At 38.0% G+C, this 26,167-nt stretch overlaps 1 protein-coding gene across 5 annotated transcripts in view; it reads right to left on the bottom strand.

Annotated features, from left to right (window-relative positions):
• Nucleotides 1–26,002, bottom strand: part of KLHL5 (kelch like family member 5) — a 60,108-nt gene extending 34,106 nt beyond the window's left edge. For 2 of the 5 annotated variants that reach the window (XM_032686136.1, XM_032686137.1), the window contains exons 1-2: nt 25,890–26,002; nt 23,040–23,132 (exon numbers count right to left, since the gene is read on the bottom strand). Coding sequence is in view for 3 of the 5 variants with exons in the window: in XM_032686138.1 (XP_032542029.1) it covers nt 8,009–8,385 (377 nt within the window). In the remaining 2 variants the exon portion in view is untranslated. Of the gene's footprint in view, nt 1–8,008; nt 8,442–23,039; nt 23,133–25,889 lie in introns of those variants that run through there. The other 3 variants (XM_032686135.1, XM_032686138.1, XM_032686134.1) reach the window with 3 other exon arrangements.
• Between the last annotated feature and the right edge of the window lie 165 nt (nt 26,003–26,167).

The following is a 26,167-nucleotide window of genomic DNA, read 5'->3' as shown; positions in this document are numbered from 1 at the left end:
TTGCAATGGTTGTTTTATAACAAATATTCATTAACACCTATGATTTTCAGTAAGTATTTACCTTGGCTATAACAAAGGTTGTAAAACTTTTCTCAACCATTTTATTTCATGCATTTCAAATTATTTTCAGGAAGGCATCTTTTAAGTTAAAATCTCCATGCTTGTCTTTGAAATAAAAATGAAGTAATAAAGACTTCATTATGACAAAGAAAAGAATCAATTACACATTTCAAACCATTCATTTTAGAATGGAGATAGAGGAACAAAAATTTGAAATGAATTTTAACTTTTTTTCTGAAAAATTGCATACAATTTGTCTGAAAAAAAATCTCGGAAAATTATGCATAAATTCACTCATATTTAAAACTGTTCTTTTGCCATGATCAGTTGACCTAATTTAACATCTAATTTAACCTCTTACTGCAAGGTAAGAGTGACAAGTTTAGATCAAGGTATGTGGTACAGATGGTGACCTTATATATAAGTACTACTTTGCTTCTTCTAAGCTTTTGCACCAAGTAACAGTTTATTTCCTCGCATTATTAAGTCACATTTCTTTTAACAAAAGAGACGTTGAAGTGCAGCTGGTTACTAGAGCCTTGACCAGATAAAGGAGTCAGGGGACATTACAATGGGATTTCTATCTGCAAAATCTTGATGGAGAAAATACCCTAGTTCATCCTACTATTTGTACTCAACTGGCTGGTTCACAGAATCAACAAGGGAAGTCTGTTTTTCAAAACATTTCTATGCTCTCCCTCTCCTCTTCCCACTCCATCCACCACCACAAGTCTAGTTCTCCTTTTCCCTCAATTCCTTAAGGCATTGCCTTACTAGGCAAGAGACAGCAAATAATGTGACTACTGGGAAGCTGCGCTGTAGCAGAGGAATTCTGCCCTTTCTCAGGGAAGGCAATAAGCTGGGTTTCTCTCCATTAACAAGCTGCCATTTGCGAGGGGTGACGTTATCTTTGAGACTTCTGCCTACCCTCACATTAAATGGCCCATGGGCTTTATAGCTGCCAGGGAAATGGCAGAGGTGATGCTGAACACAACTGCATGAACTTGCTCCCTTTAGGAAACCAAACTAAAAGCAAATGCTCTGCCTATGCTACTGAAGTTTGCAGGCAGCACTATACACCAACCCAAATGGCTTTCACAGATGCACTGAAAATGCTGCAAAATGGGAACTGGAGCAAGAATAACCTGTGCATAGAATTGGCTTAAATTCTGTTTTACAAATGTTTCTCTAACACAAGCTGGGTGTAGATGAAAGCGTTAGAAATAGCAAACATTAGCAAAACTGTAGAGATAGGAAAAAATACATATTCTTCTCCTCACTACTATGTTTCAGTGTACAGCACTTTGTTTCTTAGAGAATGAAATAACTAACATCAGCATTTAAAACCTGAAATTATGCATAAAGAATATTACCTTTATAAATATGACATGTAAATAAACATAAAATCAACCAACCGATATAGACATCTCAACAAATATAGATATTTAAAAAACTACTGTGATACATCAAAGAAGAAAAAATATAAAAATATTACTTTTATTCACACCTGAAAAAGCTTGAAAATTAGGTTCAAAGTAACAAAAGAGGTTTTGAGTGAAAAAATGATTAAGTATGTATAGGAAAACGGGTGCAACTGCCTTGTGTTGAGAGAAGTCAAGAAAAGGATGAAAAATAATGCGTAGTACCTGTGACTATAAATTACATGCTCCTGTTTAAATTCTTGTAATGCAAACCAAGAATAATGTTAAGGAAATAAAAAGCCAATGATGAAAGCAGAACTCTGTAATCATAAATGAAATGTACGGATTTTTAGTTTCAGAGCTGTTCAAAACCAGTGAAAGCATTTATTCTCTTACTAGAAAAGTTACATCGTAAGTAGCTGGCATTCCTAATAAAAAACAAAAAAAAAATTAAAAAAAAAAAGTCCTACCCAGCCACAAGGTAAGCTATTTGTCTACTTTGAGACAGGTCACTGTGTTTCCTACACTGCACAACAAACTCGTGATATTTTTTGGTAATAATATAAGTAGAAGATCTGTTGCAATTTCAAGTCATCTTTAGTACATTAGAGAAGATAAAAAATGTTTCCCCTTGGACAAATTAGGATACATATTATAATACATCTTCAGCATTTAAAAACAAATCTTAATTTTGTAACTTTCTTACTACATTAAGATGGCTTCCTGCATTGCAGTTTTCACAAAATAGTTTTAAAAGTATTTTTTCAACAATTTGGTTGTTCATACTGCTTTCTTGATGCTAGCTGACATTTTATTGCACATAGAGACCAAAACACAACTTACTGAAATAATAATATGCCAGTTTTTCTGCCAGTTTCCAAGATTTTATATTCTAGTTCATAAGGAGTAAAATACTTCCCCTTCAAAGTTACTAGGTCAAGAACCTCAGCTGCGGAGAATAGAATTTGTTGAAAAGAAGGATGCTGAAAGGATTCTTGGAAAAAGCAAACAGTAGTAAAAATCAGGACACTTTTTTAGGCTCAGAAGAGCATAAATAAAAGGAGAACAAAGACTGTTAAAAATCCATACGGTATCATAATTTATGATAAGAAAAGATAATGGAAAGCGAACAAAAGTAACCCTGGAGAGACTGCAGTGATTTCCTTTATGCTAAAGAATTATAGCTATAGCCAGAACTACGATCTTGCAATCAAAAGGCACATGCTCAAGCAAACAAATATATCTGCATTAACCTTAATCTAACTGGTATGAATAGCAACAGACACGAGAAGCTGGAGCACAGACTCCAGTGTCACCTGTGGTAACCTAACAAAGACATGTATACACAGCCTGCTAAGCTAATACTACTGCATTGTTACTTGTTTCTGATTTTGATAAGAAATAACACAGGTATGTTTCATTGCAGTGAGACCTCTGATTATAGCTCTGATATTTCCTGTTTTATTCCTAAGAGGTGTCTTGGATTTAGCGCAACAAATCTCTATACTCACACAAATGCCATAAGCAACATGTATTCTGTCTAGAAAACAACACTCAGACTACCTCATGATGCACCTACATTGCAGCATGGTCGAGAAGCGCAGTAGTACAAAAACATACCTGACTGAGCTTTAATGTAGTCAAAGCACGTGACAGTCACTGCAAAAATATGATCATCTTGCATGGAGGCCCATTCCATCTGAACAAATAGCTGGAATTCCCTGTGGCTTTCTAAGTCCATGCTGAAGGCTCTTGTTATCTATCTTATTACAACATCTACTGCTCAAGCTTGGTAAATTCAATCTCCCTCATACACGCTATATAACTGTGCTGCACTAACTCTTTTCAAATGTTCATAGACATAACCCTATCCACATGGATGATAAGATGATCACAAGTAGTCAGCATTGATTCACTAAAGATAAATCTTTTTTGACCAACCTGGTGGCCTTCTACTATGAAAACAACTACCTGGATGTTTGAGGAGAGAACAGTGGATACAGTCTACCTCTGCTTCAGCAAGGCTTTCAACACTGTCTCTCACAACATCCTCACAGGCAAACTCAGGAAGTGTGGACCGGATGAGTGGACAGTGAGGTGGATTGACAACTGGCTGGCAGATCTGGCTGGCAGATCCCAGAGGGCGATAACCTGTGGCACAGGGTCTAGCTGGAGGTCTGTCAGGAATGGTGTCCTCCAAGGTTCTATATTTGGCACTGTATTGTATTACTTATTCCTCAGTTACTTGGATGAAGGGGCAGATGCCTCCTCAGCAAGTTCACTGATGACACAAAACTGGGAGGAGTGGTTGATATCCCAGAGGGTGTGCAGCCCTTCAGAAGGACCTCTACAGGCTGGAGAGATGGTCAGAGAGGAACCATCTGAAATTCAACATAGGCAAGTGCAGGGTCCTGTACCTGGGGAATAATAACCCCATACACCAGTGGAGGGTGGGTGCTGACCTGCTGTAAAGCAGCTCTGCAGAGAAGGACCTGGGGTTCCTGGTGGACAACAAGCTGTCCAAGAGCCAGAATGTGCCCCTGTGGCCAAGAAGGCCAGTGGTATCCTGGGGTGCATTAGGAAGAGCAGTGCCAGCAGGTTGAGGCAAGTGATCCTGCCCCTTTGCTCAGCCCTAGTGAGACGCATCTGGAGTGCTATGTCTAGTTCTGGGCTCCTCAGTACAAGAGGGACATGGAGCTCCTGAGGCAGGTCCAGCGGAGGGCTACAAAGATGATTAAAGGACTGGAGCATCTCTCTTATGAGGAAAGACTAAGGGAGCTGGGCCTTGAGAAGAGATGATTGAGAGGGGACCTCATCAATGCCTATGAGTATCAGAAGGGAGAGTGTCAAGAGGATGGAGCCAGGCTCTTCTTGGTGGTGCCAAGCAATAGGACAAGAGGCAAGAGGCAGAAACTGAACACCAGGAGGAACTTCTTTACTGTGCACATGACCGAGCACTGGAATGGGTTACCCAGAGAGGTTGAGGAGTCTCCCTCACTGGAGATACTGAAGAACTATCTGGATGCAATCCTCTGCCATGTGGTCTAGGATGACCCTGATTGAGCAGAGAAATTGGACCAGGTTACCAACGGTTGTCCCTTCCAACCTTACCCATTCTGTGATTCTGCGATTACCCAAGTGAAGATATACAAGGTATGGAAGGAAAGGAAAGAATTTTAATGGTAGCATAAAAGAAAAGAAGTGAGAAGGTAAAAGATTCTCCCCTTTAAAACAACTGTCTTTCAATAACAAAGTTGCTTACTTTTGTCTAATTCATGCATACATCTAGCTAAAAAATGCTCTTTTGATAGTTTTTCAGTTAATTTCACATATCATACTACTGTCATGCCACAATTAGGGAACCTATTAACTGTTATTTAACAGTTTTGTGATAGGAGATATACAGAAATACATAGCACAATTAGGGCTCCTAAAGAACTTACAGCTTCAAAGGTCAATAAGAGTGAGGTGAAAGAGAGGACATATCAAAGGATTCTACAGACTGAAAACTCAGGATGGGGAGGCAGTCTTAGACTGGAAGTTACAGCATACTAACTCCAAGACTGATCATACAGAGCAATACTGCAGAGTAGCTACCACATTCAGACCTTGTCTTTAAATAATTACAGACATCTTACCAAACTGTTCAAGGTTAGCACACAACTGATGAATTCTGAAATCCTACTTGTATTTAATACATTCCCATACTTAAATCAACAGTACAGTAATTCCAACATTTTAATGCCTGCTTGGGTGAAATGAACCAGATACAACATTCTAGCATACTAGGTATGCTCTAGGTATTTTTAGCTTGATATTCACTGTGTTTTCAAGGTCTGTGGATTGCTCCTACAGCATCCACAAGAAAAGTTAAGAAAAAAAAAAATAATGCTAATAGGTTCAAATTTTCTATACAAGAGTCTGCACAGCTGTTGGAAAATTCTTAAAAGTGTACAAATCCAAAAGGATGACCATTGCCTCAGGAATGTAGGGGAACTAACAAACAGCAGCAATGGAGGAAATCTAGGAGACGAAAACCAGCAAAAGAATTCAAAACTCACTGTTCCAGTAAACCATCATTTGAGCTAATGCTGGTTACAAACAACACACAGAAGTACAATGTGAACAGCATTACAACCGACCAGCTCTGAGCCCTGAATCTGGATGATCTGTCTGCATCTCAGATGCAGCCTTTGCCAAAGATCTGGTACTAAACTCGGAATTTGGTTATCCCTTATGCCACCGAGGTCTATACTAATAATAAATTAATTTGACAGCAGGTCTCCTCTAGATGAATCATATAATGATCTAAAGTTTCCATAATGACAAGGCCCTGATCTAAATGCTTTTCTCTCTGTGATATATGACATGGTAAAAGAGGAAGGATTGATACACACAAAGCAGGAGAGCTGCTTCTGTTACTTCATGCTTTTAGAGCTTGTAACTGGGCAGTAAGTTATAGAGGAGCACAGAAGTAAGGTAACCGTAGCTTCTACAAAAAGTTTTTAAGAAGGACTTTTTCATACACACAATTTGTTTGTAATGGAGGAGGTAACAGGGTTTTCTTATGGGAAAAAAAGCCCTTTGAAAACTATGTAGACAAAGGTGTTGCTTTGGGTTTTTTTCCTCAAGTCATCAGATAAGAAGCTGTATTTTAGACTATTAAGAAAGACCACTTAATTAAGTTAACATCAGAAAAACTCCAGGTGTTAAGCAGAGTTATGTAGAGCTTATACATTCTTAACAAAGGAAGTGAACAAAACATGGTTTAAGTACAGTCTCTTAAGATACAGACAACAATACAAAGCAAATTCCTATATTACCATCAGCTACATATTAAATAATACCAACACTGAACTCAAAATTTATCTAAAATATTTATTTTAAAGTAAAACGTTAGCAAGAATTACAAGACAATAATGGAAATACAAATAACTCTAGATGCTATAGATAATTTAGAAGATAATCTATTTACTAAGTTCAAATCCTTCGTGCATTTCCTGTAGTATACAACTCTGTCTGCAAAAAAACCCAAAACAAAAATAGACTTCTCACAACATCCTAAGTATCTGCACTTCTCCAATTCTACAAAGTAACGAACTGTTTTTGCCATATGTACATTACTCTCCTACAATTAAGAACACATTTGTAGTAATTTCAACCTACCCATACATTTAACTCTTAAAATTACATTTTTTTTCTACAGTGATTGCCTTGCTATGGAGAGAATATCCTAATTGGGGTAATGCTGTACATAAAAATTTCACATCACAAATATATGTTGCTGAAACAGAAGGTGCTAATGTATCTGTATCATATCCAGTGACACAGTTATTTAAAAATTCACACCTGAATATAATCTAAAATGTGACCTCTTCAGAGATATGTTACTTACAGATACATAGTTCTTGCAGCACTACAAGACTCTTGTTATGATCCATCAGTATGTAGCATCTCCTTTCCCATTAATTCTAGTATTTTGCCATACAAGCAAATACACTGTCTTCACGTCTAAGCATTTTTACTCTCCTTCCTTTCCTTGAATCTTTAAAGGTCATATAGACCATAAATAGTTAGTGTTTATATTATGGACTACTTTGCCCTTCCACTAAATTAATTCTTCTCCTAAGGAATGCAAAACACTAAACCACCATAAGTAGGTTGATCTGTCCTTAATAGGCTTTATTTAACACTGTACTCTTTTAAATTACCACACTGAAATTCCACTTTCTGAAATGCCATATCGGTGCAAAGCTATTTTAAAAGCAAGAAAGTAAATATCATAGAATGGCTGACCTATGTAGCAAATGAAATAAAAGAATTAAACTGATAGTTCACAAGAAAGGTTATTAACTTGTCTAATTTATGACAACCAGTAAACAACTTTAATTTAAGAAAAAATTTCACTGTTTCATCTTTAGTAACGATATGTAAGAAAAGAACACCAAAACATCTTTACAGACACAGTAAAACTATTTTTCTTTTTACGCTAGATGCACTGTTTAAGACACCCAGATGGGTAACTGCTGTCACTTTAAAGCACAAATTCATTGGCTTTCAATAGATGTAATGTTTTTTCTTTGATTTATAATGCATTTTTTACAGTTAACTCTCCCTCTTCTATAGAAACATATGGAAACATCAGGTAAGAATCAGAAGAAGCTTACTTTTTCATAATTTTCTCCTAACTGGCATAACCAAACAACCAGTGTCACTTCAAAATAATGTAACAAGCATCCTCTAACATTACCATGTTATGTTCATACAGCATGTACTTGGTATACTATTTAAAATATGAGTCCATCCATGTATGCGCTTTGTTTATCCCCACTGACTAAAGCTGCCTTTTAAAAAGGTCCTAATAAACACACAGAACCTGATTATAAATATTATTCTGTTTCTGATGCACAGTTGCTGCCAGGTTTCTAAAGCATTTTATTTTAGAATAAAGGCTAGCCTATATATGCATGCTAACTATAAACATGAAATGAAAACACGTTTCTCACAATAGGAAAGTAACAATTAACCTGCACGAACTGCTGTCCGATTCATTTTCTTCTTCACTTGCTCTATCGTCTGTTTCTTGTCTGTCAAACCAACGTGCACTTCCACAGTCTTCTGCTGAGAATTCAAATGCAGGGATTTCTGAGGTGGATGCCATTGGCCAAAGAGGTGAATTCTGGAAATCCTGTTGGCTGGACCTTCTGTAGCCAACTGATGTTAAAGGTAAGTTACCTGAATCTAAAAACTTTGTGTCATCAGTTATTACATTTTGTCCTCTGTTCCAGAAGTCTCCCTGGTGGTTTTCAATTGCAGAGTTAGGGGCTGATGCCTGATGACCAAACCACCTCCATCTGATTTTTAAAATCTGCTTCACGTCAAACTCTTTACGAGAACCAGACATTCTTAGTGAAAGCCAGCGATCGTCTAGGCAACAGGGTAAGAAGCAGCACACATAAAAGAAGATTTGTGCACCCAACCAAGACAAGAGAAACACATGCTCTGCCTGTCTGTGGCAAGCAGATTTTCTACAGAAGGAGGGGAAAAAGCATTGCAATCACACAAAAAAGGCTTCTTTAACAGTATGTCATTTGAATATAAACAAAAGGCAACAGACAGTGAAAAATCCTGAGTCGAACAGAGGAGATGAAACAATCACTTCTATCAGGAAAAATGCTAATCAGTTTACCCTAAAAGCTCCAAGGCTTCTTCTGTTGCTCTCCTCTGACCATTAGCTTTCAAAAACACCAAACAGTATTCATTAAAGCCCTTTCAAGAGCTGAATACCAGCCCCTTTTCTTAAACCACAAATGACAGCAAACATAATTCCAGTACCGCATCTTAGAATCTCTGCTTCTTCTTCTATTAACTCTTCCTACTACAGAGGGGAAAAAAACTGCAAAAAACAAACTAAATTCTTTCTACATTGCTAAAAAATAAATTTACAGAATTCTGCTGGGGAGAAACTGCTGCAAATAATTATTTTTCCCATTATAGGACATGCACTAACTTAAAAAGGACAAGAACAGCCTTGGAAGGCTCAAGGGACTAGTAGTGGGGGTTATAAAGCCTTTCATCTGGATGTGCTTTGATTCAAATCTAGGTCTGCAGTAATTGAAAATTTCTATCTGAAATGAGCTAATGGTTTCCATTCACTTACACATCACTAAAAGAGAAAGCAAGAAAAAGCCAATCAGTCACTATGCAAGACATCAGACACCCCCCTGCAAAACAGACAACAAAAGATGACTGCTCAAAAGGTTTCTTTCTAATCATGTACAATCAGCTGTTCCAAATCAAGTTAGAGATACTGTGGTGGAACAGCAAAAAAGAGAGATGGATACTTTTGAGACAAAACACTCTCTAGGATAGGTAATTTATATAACATATTGAGATACCCAACAAAAGTTTTTACTTGGATAAGGAAGAGAAAGCCAAAAGGACAAAATACACAATGACCAATTTACTGTTCCCATGAAAACCAGCCTACTTCCTCTATGATATATGGAGCTAGTTAGGTATAAAATGCTGAGATTAATTTCAGCCACATAGTAATAAATATTTTAGAACAACAAAGAGGCACTGGATTTTATCAGTCCTTGATAAACAGATTTACGTTTTCAAACTTTACAATCTGTTGAGTCTGTTCAACTCTCCAGGATACATATGCAAGAAATTTACAAGAAGCACTTCTTTTCTACCTGCAGTTTTCATCAAAAGTGAAAGTCACCATCTCTCAGATTAACATTATGAGCTTCAAAATATGGAATCTTGTCATTAGGATACTAGCAGTGTTCTTTAGAACAGTCTATATGCAGAGTCCATATGAAAACTTAAACAGTGGCAAACGTTACCACCCAAACCCCAAACACTGTTCCAAACTCAATGCCATGAGTAAATCATGTTATTTCCTTGGGAACAACAATGCTGAAAGGGCTAGTTGTAACCTGGAAAGTTCATCCATCATTGCCCAGAACACAGTTATTTATGAAAGTGCTTCTCACAAATGCTAGTAAAGCTCATTTCTATAGAAACTGCATTCCAGCTGTTTTCACAAAGAGATGCTGCATTTCAGAGTGTGTACACTGCCAGCATCCTGGCCTACTGGAAGCCAAATACCAAGACCTTTGCAGCATATCCACAGAACAGCTGAAAATACTTGGAAGGCAAGATGATTAAGCAGGTAAACATACAAAGCCGTTACCATCCTTGCTGGGGATTTAATTTAAACACAGAAAACCAGGGAAATATTTAAGAGAGGATTAATGATTTAACATATCAGCATAAAAATTGTACGGATGTTTAACCAAAATGATATGACATGCATATCCTACTCATCTTGTCCACATACAGCTAATTGTTAAAAGCTTAACTGGAGTGTTTAAACACCATCATTTGTGTAATTGCAAGTTGGGTGAAACTGCAATAAAGCCTAAGTACAAACAAACCAGTATCTTTCTGTTTATTCTCTCCCTATGTTTTGTATTGGTGTCAGGTGTTCACTAAGTGTGAAGAAACAGGACAAGCAATTGGTGTATTTCTTAACATTCATCAGAGCAGTAATATTTTAATTATCCATTTAACTATAAAAAGTAACCTTTAAATACCTTTATTTCTGCTGGTATGGTAAATTATACATAAGGACTGACCTGGATTCTCATTCTTGTGTAACAGACTCATTTAAAATTCAAGCTGTCCCAGTACAAGTCTACTAAGACAGTGGCAGATTTGCCGATTCTAGTGCTTTTTCAGCACTTTCCATTGAGTTACTGGCATATACAGCCCAATTATTGCTTTTCTTTGGCTGTGAAGCTATGGGCTCAAACAGAGATTAGAAAACAAAATGAGCTGTAGTTTTAGTGGACCAAAACATAAAACTGTTTTCTATTCTCTTTCATTTTTCTAGATTATACAAATTTTCTCCCTCTATACACTCCCTCAAAATTACACTTCTAAGATGGACTGCATTAAATATTTAAATTCTTTCTGTTTCATAGGAATTACTTATAAGTTTGTATTACAGATGACAAGTGCCACTTGATTCTTCAGTTTAAATTGACAGCATTTCTCAGAAATAATTGAGGGCCTCTTCTAGTTCTGGACAAGGTTTGTTACTGTGAATGATGCAATAGCTTTTATCAGGTCCCCTGCTGGGAGTTAACAGACTTCTGAGGAGATCTCAAATGATGAACTGTTAGGACTTCCACTTACTATGACCACCCAAACCCCATCTTTGACATCTCATCTACTGATTGGTGCTCACAAATACAAATGCCCACCCTTTATGGCCTCCCATCAGACATCTTTCTAATGCAACAACACATTTCTGAGAATCCTGCTAAAAACATCTTAGTCGAGCACAACATACAAAGACTTGGCAAAGATTCTCTAATATTTTTTCATTTACTAAGGCAAAAGTTTGCATTTAATGAAAAAGCAACAGTGTCTATACCTATTTTTTCTGTTCTTCAGTACTATTGCAGTTTCTATTTTGTGCTAAATCAAAACAACATTTTAAATATAGGTATACTGTCACCTTTGAGAACATAATTCTGTCAGCATTAATGAGGTTGTGTAAGTTTACTGTGAAAACAATTTTAAGAACTCTGATTTTTAATTGAACAGATTGATATTCCTCCAAGTGGAGCACCTGAACATTTAAGTCCATAACTTCTCTCATATAAGCAGCTTCACAAAGTTGTAAATCCCTGCAGTAAGCAGTGAGGGACAATTTCCCAGATTCTGTGTTGTGAACAAAAATAAAACACATAAATGCATGCTGCAGTTGTGCAAATAGGTAACACCAAGAACATCGCCTGACAGCTTTATAAATTGCTCTTTTCACAATCTTCAGAACAGTTATCTCCACAGAGGTATAAAAATCTGGGTTTTTTACTAACCAAAAAGTTTACTGCACTGACATCCTTTGAAATTATATATGTTATTCATACAAGTGTTAAAGGAAGATTGTAATAGAGCACAACGAGTTAAAATTTAAATAATTTTACTTCTAAGATATTCCTACCATATATTTTGAGGGAAAGTGTACTTAATATTTAGAGTGTTTCACTGGGAAATATGGAAACATTATTATTCACATAATTAGGCCTACCACTTTTATTTATTATGACTTTTTCACTATGTAATCAATTAAGTTTTTGAATAAACAAATATGTTTATGGAATACTTGTTCAGGTACTTTTAAGATTTGAACCTCAACACCACTTTTCATGGTAACATTTTACCTGTCACTACTATGTTTTGGCTTCAAAACCTATCACCACTCAACTTCCAATGCAACTCATATACAATATTTTCAAGGTATTTAGTCTGTCAAATGGATTTTAAAAAGGGGTATAAAGGCTCAGCTAGTCCTGTGAAGATATTAATGATCCTTTTATGTGCCAATTAAGAATGCAAATGTCAAAATAATTACATAAAGTCTTTGTTTTGACTGCAGGAGTTGTTTCTCACTTCAAAAAGTAGTGTTTAACAAAAGCATTAAATATAAAAAGATACATTTTAGACAGAACTAGACTCATTAAGATGTGAAAAAGTAATATTGTCAATGTTTAGTGATCCTAGATGTGTATTTAAAACATAAGAAAGGTTTGCTGACTGTAAGATGCTCATCAATTAATCAAATGCGTACTTACAGCACTAAAAAGCATTCAAAATTTAACACTTTTTAAAATGTGATTTTCAAATTTTAAAATACTAATTAGAGGCATTAAAATAACTGCTCAAAGAAAACTGCCACAGATGAACCCCAAACTGCAATTCTGCTTATAACTATGCTTATGTTAGAAGAAATGTTAAACATTTATTTTCTTTTTTCTTCCCTATTCCTGTGTTCCACACCCAAAATTACAGAAGTATCTCAACAAAGACTTCAGGAAGGTTGGCGTATTAATGCTTCGTGATTCTATAAAACAATAACCACTTCCTATCCCAAAGGTTTTTTAGAAGTGCAAACACTTCTGGTTCATGGTTATGTGAAAAGTGCCTTACAGCAGCAGCTACAGCACAGTTCATCCAGGAGAAAGACAGGAAAACATCCTACAGTTACTGACTGTATGTACTTAAATTAATTTTTCTGACTGGCAGAAATGAGCTGTAGACAAATTACTGGCGCGGCATTGCAACTTTCTGCCACTTTGCATCACACGTTTCCCTTGAGCGGTGCAAGCCACATGTTTACAAATACTGACTTTGGAGCAGTCAGCTTAACGATAGCATGAAAAGACCTGTACAGAACAACAGCCTGGTTTGCTATTTATTTTATTCAGCTAAGGGCAGGGGGAAAGAAAGATTTCCATATGCAATACAAGACTGCACTGTCAGATCCTAGATCAAGTATCATACTGGTTTCACACACAAGAGAAGCTGTGATCCAAGACACTTACATTTCTTTAATATTAAAACATTAACATTGATTTATTCAGTTAATACCCAAGCATTATCAGGGACTGTATCACCTACAAGCAAAACCGTAGTGCAGACATATTCCTAAGTAAACAGCACAGTAAGCTTAATCACATTTAAAAATTTTTAACTCTGAGTCCATCAGGTCAGCTGTGGTTTTTAAATTTTGTAACACAAAATGTACAACACTGCGACAGACCAGTCTCTCAAAACACAAAGTCTGTTTTCTGTACCAAAAGGATCAAGTAGCAACACACAAGATGAAGACAAGCAAAACATTCCCAGTTCATACACTCCAAGAATATTGGTACCAAAGATTCTAATGAAACTATGACTGATTTTAATAATAACAAGGTAGAATTTGGGAGGTGGGACCAGATGACCCACTGTGGTTCCTTCTACCCTGACCCATTCTGTGATTCTGTAAAAGTCACCAATTTAGAGATGGCAATACTCCAGCACAAATCATCTCCTCTAGAAATGTCACTGTTAAGGAAGAGTGGTAACAAAACCACAAAACCACTCTTCTGCAGATATTTAAAGAAGTCCTGCCAAAAGTAAATCTATTCTTTAGAACCAGTTTAAGGAACGTATTGCCTAAAAAAGCTACAAAAGACCTTATAAGACAGGCTGAAAGATTGCGGTAAATCCAAACAAACTAATATGGAGGTAGTTTCCTTTTGCAGGCAAATCTGCAGGCAAACTTAAGACAATTTTTTTACATTTTTCCAAGACAGCAACAGTGTTATTCCACCATGAGGCATTCAGATTTCCTCAAAGACTCACAGAAAAATGGGTAAAGGACACTGCTACCAACATTGTCAACAGCAGAGTGGATGCCTGTTTGGTAAAAAATTACAGGTACTCCCAGTTCTACATTAGGCTCCATATAAAAGCCTACCAGGTTACGTCACAGCAAAAAAACAGTGAAGAAACAGATTTGCAAGTGATTAAGTAATGTAACATACTGCTCCATGCCAGACCACACAAACTTCTGAAATACATAGAGGTCTGTGGGCAAAAAGTTTACACTGTATTTAAATGTCAAGCTATGCAATGCCACAGCTACTGAAGCAAAGTATTTCAAGACAGAGACTTGAGCACTCAAAATGAATAATTTAATACCAAAAGACACCTCAAGAGACTCATTCCTCCATCAGTGAGGATTTCTGTTTAATTAGCAGCTTCAGTTAACACCCTGCCCCCCAATGGAGACTTTCAACTGCATAAGGGATAATATATGAGAATATCATATCTTATTACATATTTTTTAAAAAAATAGTGCGATCTTATCTGGAATTTCTCATGTGCAACTGATCACTACAACTCAAAAACAGTGTGGTAATAAACAGGCTTCACAGAAAGGCAACACAAATGATCAAATATAACACTAACAATCATCACACTAAAAGGCAGAATGCTTATAAGAATCATATAAAAGTTTATAAGTATGAAAATTTATGTTTATGAGAACCATATGTCTCTTAAATATGAAAACCAGAATTTTTATTTAGTTTTAAGAATTAATGTTGCATCTACACAAGATGTTCACTTACATTTTAAGAACCCAGTTGTGCACAGCAGATGTCAAACAGAACTTCTCATAAAAGTCCTTTCAATATAAAGATTTCTACCACTGTATGCCCACCTGCAGTTGAATCTCAGAAGGACATCAGAGGCAACACTAAGGACTTGCATAGGTACACATCTGACAAAAGAGTCTAGGGAAAATATGGGCCTGCTGCTGAATGGGCCAGGGCCCGGGTGACACGGGATATGGGAAAGGCTGAGGTACTGAATGCCCTCTGACTCTGTCTTTACTAGCAATATCGGCCTTCAGAACTTCATCCAGTTGAACAAAGGGAAGGTAAAGTCCTGCACCATCCATGAGGAACAACCCCATGCAGAAAAAGACTTGGTGGTCCCCCAAGTGGAACACGAGCCAGCAGTGTGCCTTTGCAGCAAAGAAGGCTAATGGTATCCTGGGGTGCATTAGGAGTGCTGTCAGCAAGTCAAGGCAGGTGATCCTTACGCTCTACTCAGCAGTGGTGAGGCGTTCCTGGAGTGGTGTGTCCAGTTCTGTGCTCCCCAGTATAAGAGACATTTGACCATACTGGAGAGAGTGTCCAAAGGGCCACAAAGATGATGAAGGGCCTGGAGCATTTCTCATATGAGGAAAATATGGGCGAGCTGAGACTGTTTAGCCTAGAGAAGACTCAGGGGGTCCCATCAATGTGTACAAATATCTGAAAGGAAGGTGCAAAGAAGACAGAGCCAAGGCTCTTTTTAGGGTTCTCCAGTGAGAGACAAAAGTCAACAAGCGACAACTAAAACACAACACCTAAACATGAGGAAACACTCTTCCACTGTGAGGATGACAGAATACAGGTTGCCCAGGAAGGTTGTGGGGTGTACACTCTTGGAGATATTCCAAAGCTGTCTGGACATGGTCCTGGGCAGCTTGCTCTTGGTGACCCCGCTTGAATACGGGGGAAGGGAAACTAGATGTCCTTCAGAGGTCCCTTCCAATCTGAAACACTCTGTGAAATGATCTGTTTCTAAGGTGGCAAAAGAGAAATCAAATACCTAGTTGATCATCATTTACTTATTCCACAGACTTACTCATGTCCCTTCCATAGATATTAAGATTTTCTATGCCAACTCCAAATATGTATGATTTGCTTTAATACAACAGTATGGTACAGAACAGCACTCTTCCCATTCAGCTTACCAATGATGACTGCTCCTTATACATTTCACTGAACACAGATGAAGTGATGGCCATGCAACACAAAGAAATTACCTTTATTTCTTAAGAAATACAGATATTAGAGATTTTTAAAAGAACATATTATAATAAGGACTCGCGAGATTAATCAGCATGAATCACTACTAAAATCCTGTTTATAATTAGACCAGTAGCTGACAGATACAGAATTGTAGAGTCATTAGAAAGGTTTGGGTTAGATGGGACCTTACAGATCACCTAGTTCCAACCTCACCTCCATGGTTAGCGACACCTTCCACTAGACCAGATTGCTTAAAGCCCCATCCAACCTGGCACTGAACACTTCTAGGGATGGGGCATCCACAACTTCTCGGAGCAACCTGTTCCAGTGCTTCACCATCCTCACAGTAAAAAAATTCTTCCTAATATCTAATCTAAACCTACCCTCTTCCATTTTAAAGCCATTCACCCTAACCATCCCTCTAATCATCTTGGAGGTCTCCTCTGGACTCAGTCCAACAGGTCAATGTCCTTCCTGTGCTGGGAACCCCAGAGCATTACTAGAAAGTATTCTCTTGTACAGTAGGAAACCCAACTCTTAATTGTATTTTTCCATAAAAAGTAACATTTACAGCATTAATTATAAATCTGAAATGAAGCACTGATATGAGAGATGAATACCAGAGGGCAATATTCATAATCACGTGGTCCCAGAGATGTTTAATTTGAATTATACATATATGTTTATAAATACAAAACAAAATGCCTTGTATTACTTGCTTTAATTATAAGCATTGTAACTTGATCACAGATTTTTTCATATTACAGAAGCTTCACAAAGTCACAAAAACAAGATGATTAAATTAGAGATGTTAATTAAAGGCTTCCATTGATTTTACTAGTGATTTGGCTCAAGGAAGTATTATTAGGAAAAAATATGCAGAACAAATCACAGTACATATAATTATTCCCTTCACTCTAAAACAAAACTAGTTCTCTGTTTTGGTCAATGTTGCTTAAAATAGTAAGGAAAAATATCCTTTAATTCTGTACTTGGATACTATTAAATCTCAGATTAAGCTATGTATCAAGTCACCATGCAGTCCTAAATATAATCAGAAAACTGGTTTCTTAGGTTCTTCATTCTGTCTCATCGGTTTCGTGTGAAAGTAATCTCAGGTTCCCCGCTATTATTTATTTCACAAGCTCTTCTGACAATAACTACAGTTCTTCTGCCTGCTTCACCTCATGTAGTCTCCCTTATCCCACATGCATACATACTCCCAAGTTACCAGAACAGACAGGACAAGCAAATTCTTTGTCATATTCAGACCGAGAACAGGCCCATCAGCTGGCAGGTGAAGTAGAATTACTTATTTGGTCTTCCCTACCTACCCATAGTTTCAAAACCTTTCAGAGATTTAAAACACAGTAAGGGCTCCATTCTGTCAGAGCTTGACTGATATTGGCAAGTAGACAGAAATGTGATTAGGGAGGAACTGATAAACCAAAAGACATAAACCCAGCTCACGCAGGGAACTTACAGATGCACAAGCTGCCTGTTTTTTGCTCCTGTGTGTGTAAAACTGCCTTAGCCTGAGTGGTTACATATCGCCTAAACCCAGGATTTAGAAACAAAGTAGAACAGAAATCAACACAACAGCTCATTGTTCAAACACAACTCTGAGCTCCTATCCTTCCCTGGTTGTGTAAAACTGAAATGAGCTTGAGCACATAGACGCCGATGGCAGAAATCTAGACCACTTATTAAAGCTTTGAATCACTAACATACTTGCAGAGTAAACTGTTCGGCTAACCTAAACAGCATAATGATCCCATCTTAGCTGCTTTACCCTCTTTTTAAAGGAATCCTTCAATGTTTCCTGTTCTGCACAGAGAGCAAGACCTAGGCATCAGCAATATAAATGAAGTGCCAGAAGGAACAGAGTTGCCTGTTGGCACTCTCAGGGGCACGAGATCCACTACTGAAGTAGCATACTCAAGAAAGGGAAAACTCTTGAACCCAGATCGCTAAACTGTCAGAAGGAGAAGGTATAATCAAGAAAAAGCATTCGTTATTTGTTTACCGTGTGTTTTTCCAGTTCTCTCATATCAACTTTAGCTAAATCTTAAGGGAAATACAAAACTAATGTGTTGTACTACTGGATGTAGATCTCCTCAGATTTAGACTGTCTGCAATCATTTGCCCATCTATCCTCCCCATTAGCTCAAAGTTCTAAAAATTCCTTACTTAGCTTTCAGTATATGTACATATTATTTCTCATTCACTGACCTTTTAAGTTCTCAAACAATAATGTTTGAATATTTACTGTAACTATCACTTAACCTGTTCTAAGTACAATTGTTCTTTGGTTGAACTGTTAGACAATTTCTTATGCAAAGGTGCAAATTAAATTTGTATCTGTTAATTACAAAACCTTTCAGGAAGTGAAATGAGGTACAAAAGAGTGAAATTTTATTACTTATCACTTGATCTGCATACATGTTTGTAAACTCATACATTAATTTCAGTTAATTACTTTAGTTTCCTTGGAAAATACTTCCAAGTTTAAAATGCGTTGGTGCTTGGTGAAGACCTTGCCAACCTTATCAAGTTATGATAACATTATGAAATGCCCTACTTACTCAATGCTTTAATTATAGTTTGAATGCAAAAGCTTGTGATTACATTTACATCCAAAAATACAATTTCTCTTACTGCATGTGAAAGAGTAAGATTTAAACTCTGATTTCATTTCTGGCAAGGACAAAGTGATAATTTAATATTCAAAAGTACTTCTTTTCAGAATATTAGAACATGTTTTAGATTATTTACCAGACAAATGCATATGGTTATAAAGAATAATCAACATAGAATGCTTTACTTACCTGGACAGTAGCTATCAGCCTAATAGCTTATTTGTGCAAAAGTCAACATAAAACGTCTACTCTGGTAACAAGTAAGAACTTGCTTGCAAACAATCCAATCATCAAAACCACTGTAAAAACCTCATCTTCCTGTGAGCTTCTCCTACATCTCCTCGCCACTTATACACTATTTGTAAACTTTTAATTAATTTGCTAATTCAGCCACATTACTATTTGTATTCTTTACAGTTCAGCTTAGTAAACTTCACTGGACTTGAGTCTCATCTTACTCTACACTAGGAATATGTAATATATTACACAGCCAGGTGCTGTGAATATTTAATTCATTTTAAGGGTATACTTTAGCCTGATTTTGCCAAGTTCTACTGGCTCTGAGGCTGAGGCTACAGGAAGTCCACGAATGGTGTGAACTTTTTTTTGTAATGAATAATACTACTTCCACCCAAGTCAACTCAAATCTGTACTAGACAGATGATATCATCACCATTGTCCCTATATAACCCATATAAAAATCTTATCAGTATTTCTTCTTACAGCTTTGTAACATACTGGAGAAAGGAGATGAGGTGGGAGTAATGGAAGGCACATCAGAAAAAACACGAGAATTTAAAGAATAATCTAAAAGATTTTAGCTAATGTAGTCCTCTCCCTTTTTTTTACAAAATTTTTGAAAGCACAATGGTATAAAGACCTGATCACAGATTTTCCTTTTCTCTCTTTCTATTTCTTCATTACTCTTTCCCTTTGTTAACAATGTATACAGAAAATGGATTCAAAAGTGCCAGGAAAAAAAAAAAAGAGTGCTTAGGAAGTCAACCTGCTTATAGTTCAATAGGCTGTAAGATCTTTATGTCTGTAGTGAATATTAAAAAATGTTATGTCTAAACAGTTCCTGCAGTTGAGAATATGGTGACAAAAAGCAATGGTGAGCACAAAAGGATTACAAAAGCCATAAGCAGATCTTATTACCACAACCTCTCACTCTGACAAAGCTGTGTGAAACATGGAAGGAAGAATAGGAAATACACTCTGCTCCATCTAATTCCAGCTTTTAAAATATACTGCCTATTAGATAAACTAATTACAAAAGACAAAAAGAGAGAACTTAGGGAAACTAGTAGGAAACAGATACAATAGAAATACTTTAAAAAAAGAAACATTTAACTGAAAACTTGCAACTCTAAAGTTGAGCTATTTTTTATGTTTTGTGTTTAGCTTTTCAAAAGAGTATCTATTTTCCTTTTCTCTTCTGGTAATTGCTAGCAATCTGGCATTTCAGAAGAAAGTTGTATCTCAGATAGCAGTCTGTAAAGAAAGTGTTTCCTGCAGAGTCTCTCTTCTTACAGGTTTAAATTCAAATCAGAGCTGAGACTGGAGGGGAGTGATTTCTTTTTAACCAAACACAGAACTATAAACACAAAATAATGAGCGACCAAAGACATAATCGCACTTCTGGCCTCCCAACATTCAGTGTTTCTCAGAGTCATTTAACTTTTTATTTAATGTTGCCCTTTCCAACACTACTTATGTAAGGCTTTGCCAAGGTGAGAATTGCTTTGTTGCTGGAGCCAGAAAGCCTATCTAGCTGAACAAATGTCTCCACAACTGCAACCCACAGGAATAATTAAAGAAAGACTATCAGAAAGGTCTGAAAGCATGAAGTTGTCCACAGCACTCCTGTTGAGGGTGGCTGAGCACCGGCACAGACTCTCCAGGGAAGTGGTCACAGCACGAAGCCTGACAGTTCAAGAAGCGTTTGGACGATGCTCTCAGGCACATGGTGTTGTTCTTGGGATGTTGGGGCCAGGAGTTAGATTTGATGATCCCTGTGGGTCCCTTCCAACTCAGCAGATTCTATGATTCTATGTTAAGTTACTTGCATTCTTTTTAGGCAAGACACATTCTGCTGTTCCTCCTCTCCTCCATATAAAATTCAGTACATGTCGGCATGAGAAACACCTTACATTTTCAAGACATTTTTCAAAGGCTTAAAAAGCTCTAATTATGTAAAATATTTGGGCATGCTGTGGCTTTTCAAAACTGTAAGGGGTAACATTTCTCAAAGTTAGTCCCCCACTGAATGTGTAATACAAGGCCATAGAAGATTTCACAAAATGCAAGTAGAATGTTGATTTAAATTGCAGTTTCTTGAACTGGAAAGTATTGCAAATTTTAAGCAAGTTGGTTAGATTCTTATTAAGTTTTAAATTAAGTTCTTTTCAATAGAGTCAATACAATGTATATTTGCTATTTTGACAAAAGTATCAGCTAAGGCAGTGAGGCAAGTCTATCTCCAGACACATTTTCAAAGAGATGAAGCCAGTGCTCTACCTTCAATTTCACTGTTCTACAAAAACATCTTGTACAATTTTATAAACAGTTTTCCATTAACTCTGAAAATGTCATGGGTGCCCTTGCAATAATCCAAGCTACTAATCAAAAATTCTTCTTCAAATATATCCTGTTCTTATGGAAGACACTAGGATTTTTAACATCAGTTGCACTTAGAATTGCCAGAAGAGGTAATTAATTGGCAAACTATTCCTCTGAACAGATTAAAATCAATACCTCTCTCAACCTTACAGAAATTTGTCCTCTGGAAAAATGCCAATATAGTCCATAAGACACAATTACTAATCAGCAGCTCTGCTTGATAATTACTCATTCTACCTTGCAATAAGACGTGAATAAAGATTTATCCCATAGTGATCTACCTTTTCAGTTCCTTTTCTTTGGAGTACATTTTGGCATTTGCTTTGAATTCTTTTTAACTAGCATGACCACTGTACAAAAAGGTGCAGGTCAAGTCTAAAAATTCTGACAATCTTGAGGAGGTCAGCTATTTTGGCAGGTGGAGCTACCACATTTTGAACTACTGCAAAATACTGAAAACACAAAGTCTGTTCACGAAGTAATTTCTGGGGAACCTCAGCAGTTATCATAATTTTTAAAACTCAGGAAAGGGTTGATGTCATCTATAGTGAAAGACACTAACAAGGATATGGACTGACCAAGGAGGGAAAGATTGTGACAGATGACGAACAGTAAGAAAGACCATCTCTCTTCTATATTACGACATGAATAAATTCTTGATTATAAAGGAGTGTGTTTCTTTATCAACATTCCCAAAGTAGAGAGATCTCACAGTCAAGAAAGCAGATTTTTTTCACTTCAGTAAAACCAAGTCTTCATCATGGCTGGGCTTCGCGAACGAAGATTTGGGGAGGGCTCTACCCACATTTGTTACAAGCGAGCTGGTGGCTAAAAAGGCCAATACGAGACAGGTACGTCTGGCTGCAAAAGGCAGTAAAACCTAGTATTCCTAAATTAATTGGATTGCTTTTGTCACCCTTGCCACTAATTTTCAGCAGTATTTTACTTTACAGAGAATTCAGATACAGCTAGATTCTTGCATGTATTCACGTTTTCAGCATTCTTTTATCCCTTCGCTTTGTGCAAATGTCAAAGCCATTCCCTTTGAAAATTACTTGCACTTAGAACAGTCTTACTACTTTGCTGCTAAAAAAATGAAATAAAGTGAAAGCCAGTCAGTATTACTGGAGTAATGAGATTTGACTGTACAGTTGGTGGGCCTTTATTCATAAGAATTTCTATAAAGCCATATTTTCTCTAACAGACTCTGTATCATTTTTCCTGTTTTTCCTATGATTAAAAGATTCAAAGTGAAAGGCTTCTCATGCATTTTGAAAAGATCAAAACTGAACTTTACAGCAATACTGACAGTCTTCTAAAAAGCACACTTTGATAAAGAGCACAAGTAATGAAATCACGTAAAAATGGTTAAAAAACACTAGCATGTGGAGCCTACAAGGGCAAAGTCAATTCCTTCCTGTGTATGCTTGCCAGAAACAAGTCCTCAAAAGATGTGCAATATAACACAAAAAAAAAAAGAAGATGAAATTTCAGGTGTAAGGAAGACCCAGTATCCTTGTGGGCTAATATCACATTCCTTGTAGCATATCTTACTATTAGAATTGAGTAAATACAGTAATTACCTATAACACCGGAATCATCTCTAGTTGTTCAAAGAATCCTGTTGTTCCATTTGTCCTCCTCTTTCCAAAAAAACTGAGGTAGCAGAAAAAAATCTGGAGGTAGAAAAATAACAGTACAAACAAATAAGAACGAGCCACTGGGAAAAAAAAATTAAAAAAATCTCAAAAGCAGATTCCTTACTCTATTCAGATAGAGCTTCCTTCCATTTCTACTGTGATTCCTAAACTTTCTGAGGAAGATGATAAAAGCGTATCACTGCACAACTGTCACCTTAGTTCCTTCCACAACTTCAAGTTACATACCCATCAACAAAGACTCCAAAGGAAGAAGGGAAATTAATATGAAATTTTTAATTTTAATTAATATGAGACATGAACTCTCAAGCAACACTGGGTTACAAGGCTGTGTCTCTTTAAAAAAAAAATTAACCTTAGTCCATTTTCACCCTTATCTTCGATTAGCTCTAATTCCATGAAGGGAAAAGCAGTTAAGTATTGATCTGCCATATGAAGCACTGAACACTGTTTCCAAAGACTAACACTGACGGTATTGGTGAATAAAGCCAACTACCACCACTAAACATGTTTCCTTACATGGAGCAACTCTATAAAAATTCACACTTACTGTCACAGTGGTTCTCAACCCTTTCCTATTTACAGGCCACTACAAATCTTAAACAAATCTAGCCTGCTGAAATAATATGTGTCTCCTTTTGATTTGGTACCATGTGCAATGCTACCAAGTGACTATGTACACTTTGAAGTGAAAGAAAGTAGCCTAACATGATACCTGCATGCATAATGTGATACCTAATATTTGACCTCTCATGATCTGACCTTTCTTACTAGATGCAAGACTGTCCTAGCTCTCTGAATGGTAATACCATCTCATTCTTGCATCTGGAGCGAATAACCTCATCTTGCCTACATGACTGGGTTTTAAGGCCAGACAGCCAAATAATACATGTATTTATGGTCAGCATTGCTTTGCTGGTAACTTTGAATTAAAGATTTTCTTCTTAGGAAAAAAAGCAAACAGTGGACAGTTAGGTTTGTAACCACTGCATTTTTCTAGTTGGTAAGACTGCTATAAGAAAAGGCAATTTAATTGCTGTGGGAAGAGGCAAACTGTAAGGATTTTGTAAGGGAAATGTAAAATCACACTAATTTCTTAAGAGCTGTAGAAACTTTCACTATTGGGCCATGTTATATCTGATTAGGTAATCTTCTTTATCATGTCATGAAAGGCTGAATTATATCAATAAAACCACAAGACAACAACATAAGCAAAGAATCTTTTTAAAAGCACAGGTGATACAAAAGTCCAGAGCTGGAACAAGTTCACCAATACGAATTGTCATTGTTAGCAACAGCTTGCAATTACTCTTTGACCATAATGGTCTAATGGGAGAATTTCTTCATCTTCACTCACATTCTTTTCTATTTTAAATTAGCAGTCATTGCATTTTTGTGAAACGCAATGTGTTAAAATCTACCGCTAAAGTGTAAACATGCTGCCTTTGGTAGTGGACCTGGCCATCCAGAGGACATAAATGAGGGATGGTTCAATGAAGCTGACACATGGCAGAGGAAAACACTATTTGACTCAGATTAGGATTATTATTTATTATTATTATTTTGGTTCTATCCTGCTTTATGCTCCTCAGCATTGTTCAGCAAGTGGAAAACAGGAAAAACATCAGATGGGAACACAATCTGCCCTATCAGGAATGTACCCATGAAGTTCAAGAATATGGTACTTTTTTTTTTAAAATGCCTCTTGAAATTCTCAGGCAAGAATACCTTCATGAGAAATGATCAGAGACTGTTTCTGGTAAAATTAATGAACTGCCCATGAATATACATCTTGTGATCTGTTTTTAAAAAGAATCCACCCCTAAAATACATAGATTTTGTCTAGATAAAAAAGCTACACCAACGTAAGTTCAAATTCTTATTCCTGTTCATATTCGTGGAAGACCTGAACGATATATTGTTTTCTTGAAAATAAGACTGTATTTGGAGTTTAGCTCATATAATGTCATCATTGACTTTTAGGTAAAAGGAAGGAACAAACTCAAGTCTTCCCTTTCGACTGTTAAGACATTACTGGCCAAGCAGCCCGACCGCGAGCCACGGATGGGGGGGCTTCAGCTGGGCTGCACCACCGCTCGCACAGCTCAGCCAGTCCGACCTCAGAGCCCGGAGCCACAAAGAGGCTTTAAGGAAAAGCATGAACCAGTAATATCTATAAACAGCCGTTTGATGTTCAACACTTCTTTTTGTTTTCGGCGTGATAACGCCGCTCCCCGTGCCGGTGAGCTGGCAGACAGTCGCCGTTCTAATCTGTTCGACCAGTCTCAAAAAAGAAAAAATAGTTTCCCACTATTTCATACTGTGATGGTGAAGGCTGAGAGACAGAGCGGCAAGTCCCCGAGAGCCCGCTGTGTTCAGTGCACTTTTAGCGGGTCCCGTCTCTAAACGCTTTGAAGTGACTCGGCCACGAGGCCGGACCCCGCGCCCCCCTCGCCGTGCCCCGCACCGCCCCTGCTCCGTCCCGCATCAGCTGCCGCCGCCCCGCTCCGGCGCTGCCACTTCCCCGACGAGCACGGCGGGTCCCGCCCGGTGGGCTCAGGGCGGGCACCGCTCCCCGTCCCCCCGGGCGGCGCCGCAGCCGCGCTCCGCAGACACCCGGCAGGAGGGAGCCCGGTGGGCCCGCCTCTCGCTGGCCCTCGCCCGCGCCGCCGCCCTTCTTCTTCTTCTTCTTCTCCTCCTCCTCACTTTCTCCTCCCCCTCGCGGCAGCCCCGAGCCCCCTCCCCTCGCTGCCGAGCCCCGACCGCCCTTCTCACCTCTCACGGTCCGAGAAGGGGGCGCGGTTGGGAGGGGGCGGGGAAAGGAAAAAAACCGCACGGGAGGTCCCCGCACCCCCTCCCGTCCCCTCCCTGCCTCCTGCCCGGCCGCGGCCGCCAGCGTTCCCGCCGCGCCGCTCCCCGCGGGCAGGGGCGCTCCCGCCCGGCGCTGTCGGGTCCCCGCGGCCCCGCCCTGCGCTCGGCGCCTCCGGCCGGGCGGGGGCGGGAACAGACGTGGGGCGGGGCCGGTTTGGGCCACGCCCTCCCCCTCGCTGGCC

This window comes from Chiroxiphia lanceolata, chromosome 4 (genome assembly GCF_009829145.1).
Source record: "Chiroxiphia lanceolata isolate bChiLan1 chromosome 4, bChiLan1.pri, whole genome shotgun sequence".
Lineage (NCBI taxonomy): Eukaryota > Metazoa > Chordata > Aves > Passeriformes > Pipridae > Chiroxiphia > Chiroxiphia lanceolata.
This window is presented reverse-complemented; position numbering and strand designations above follow the sequence as displayed.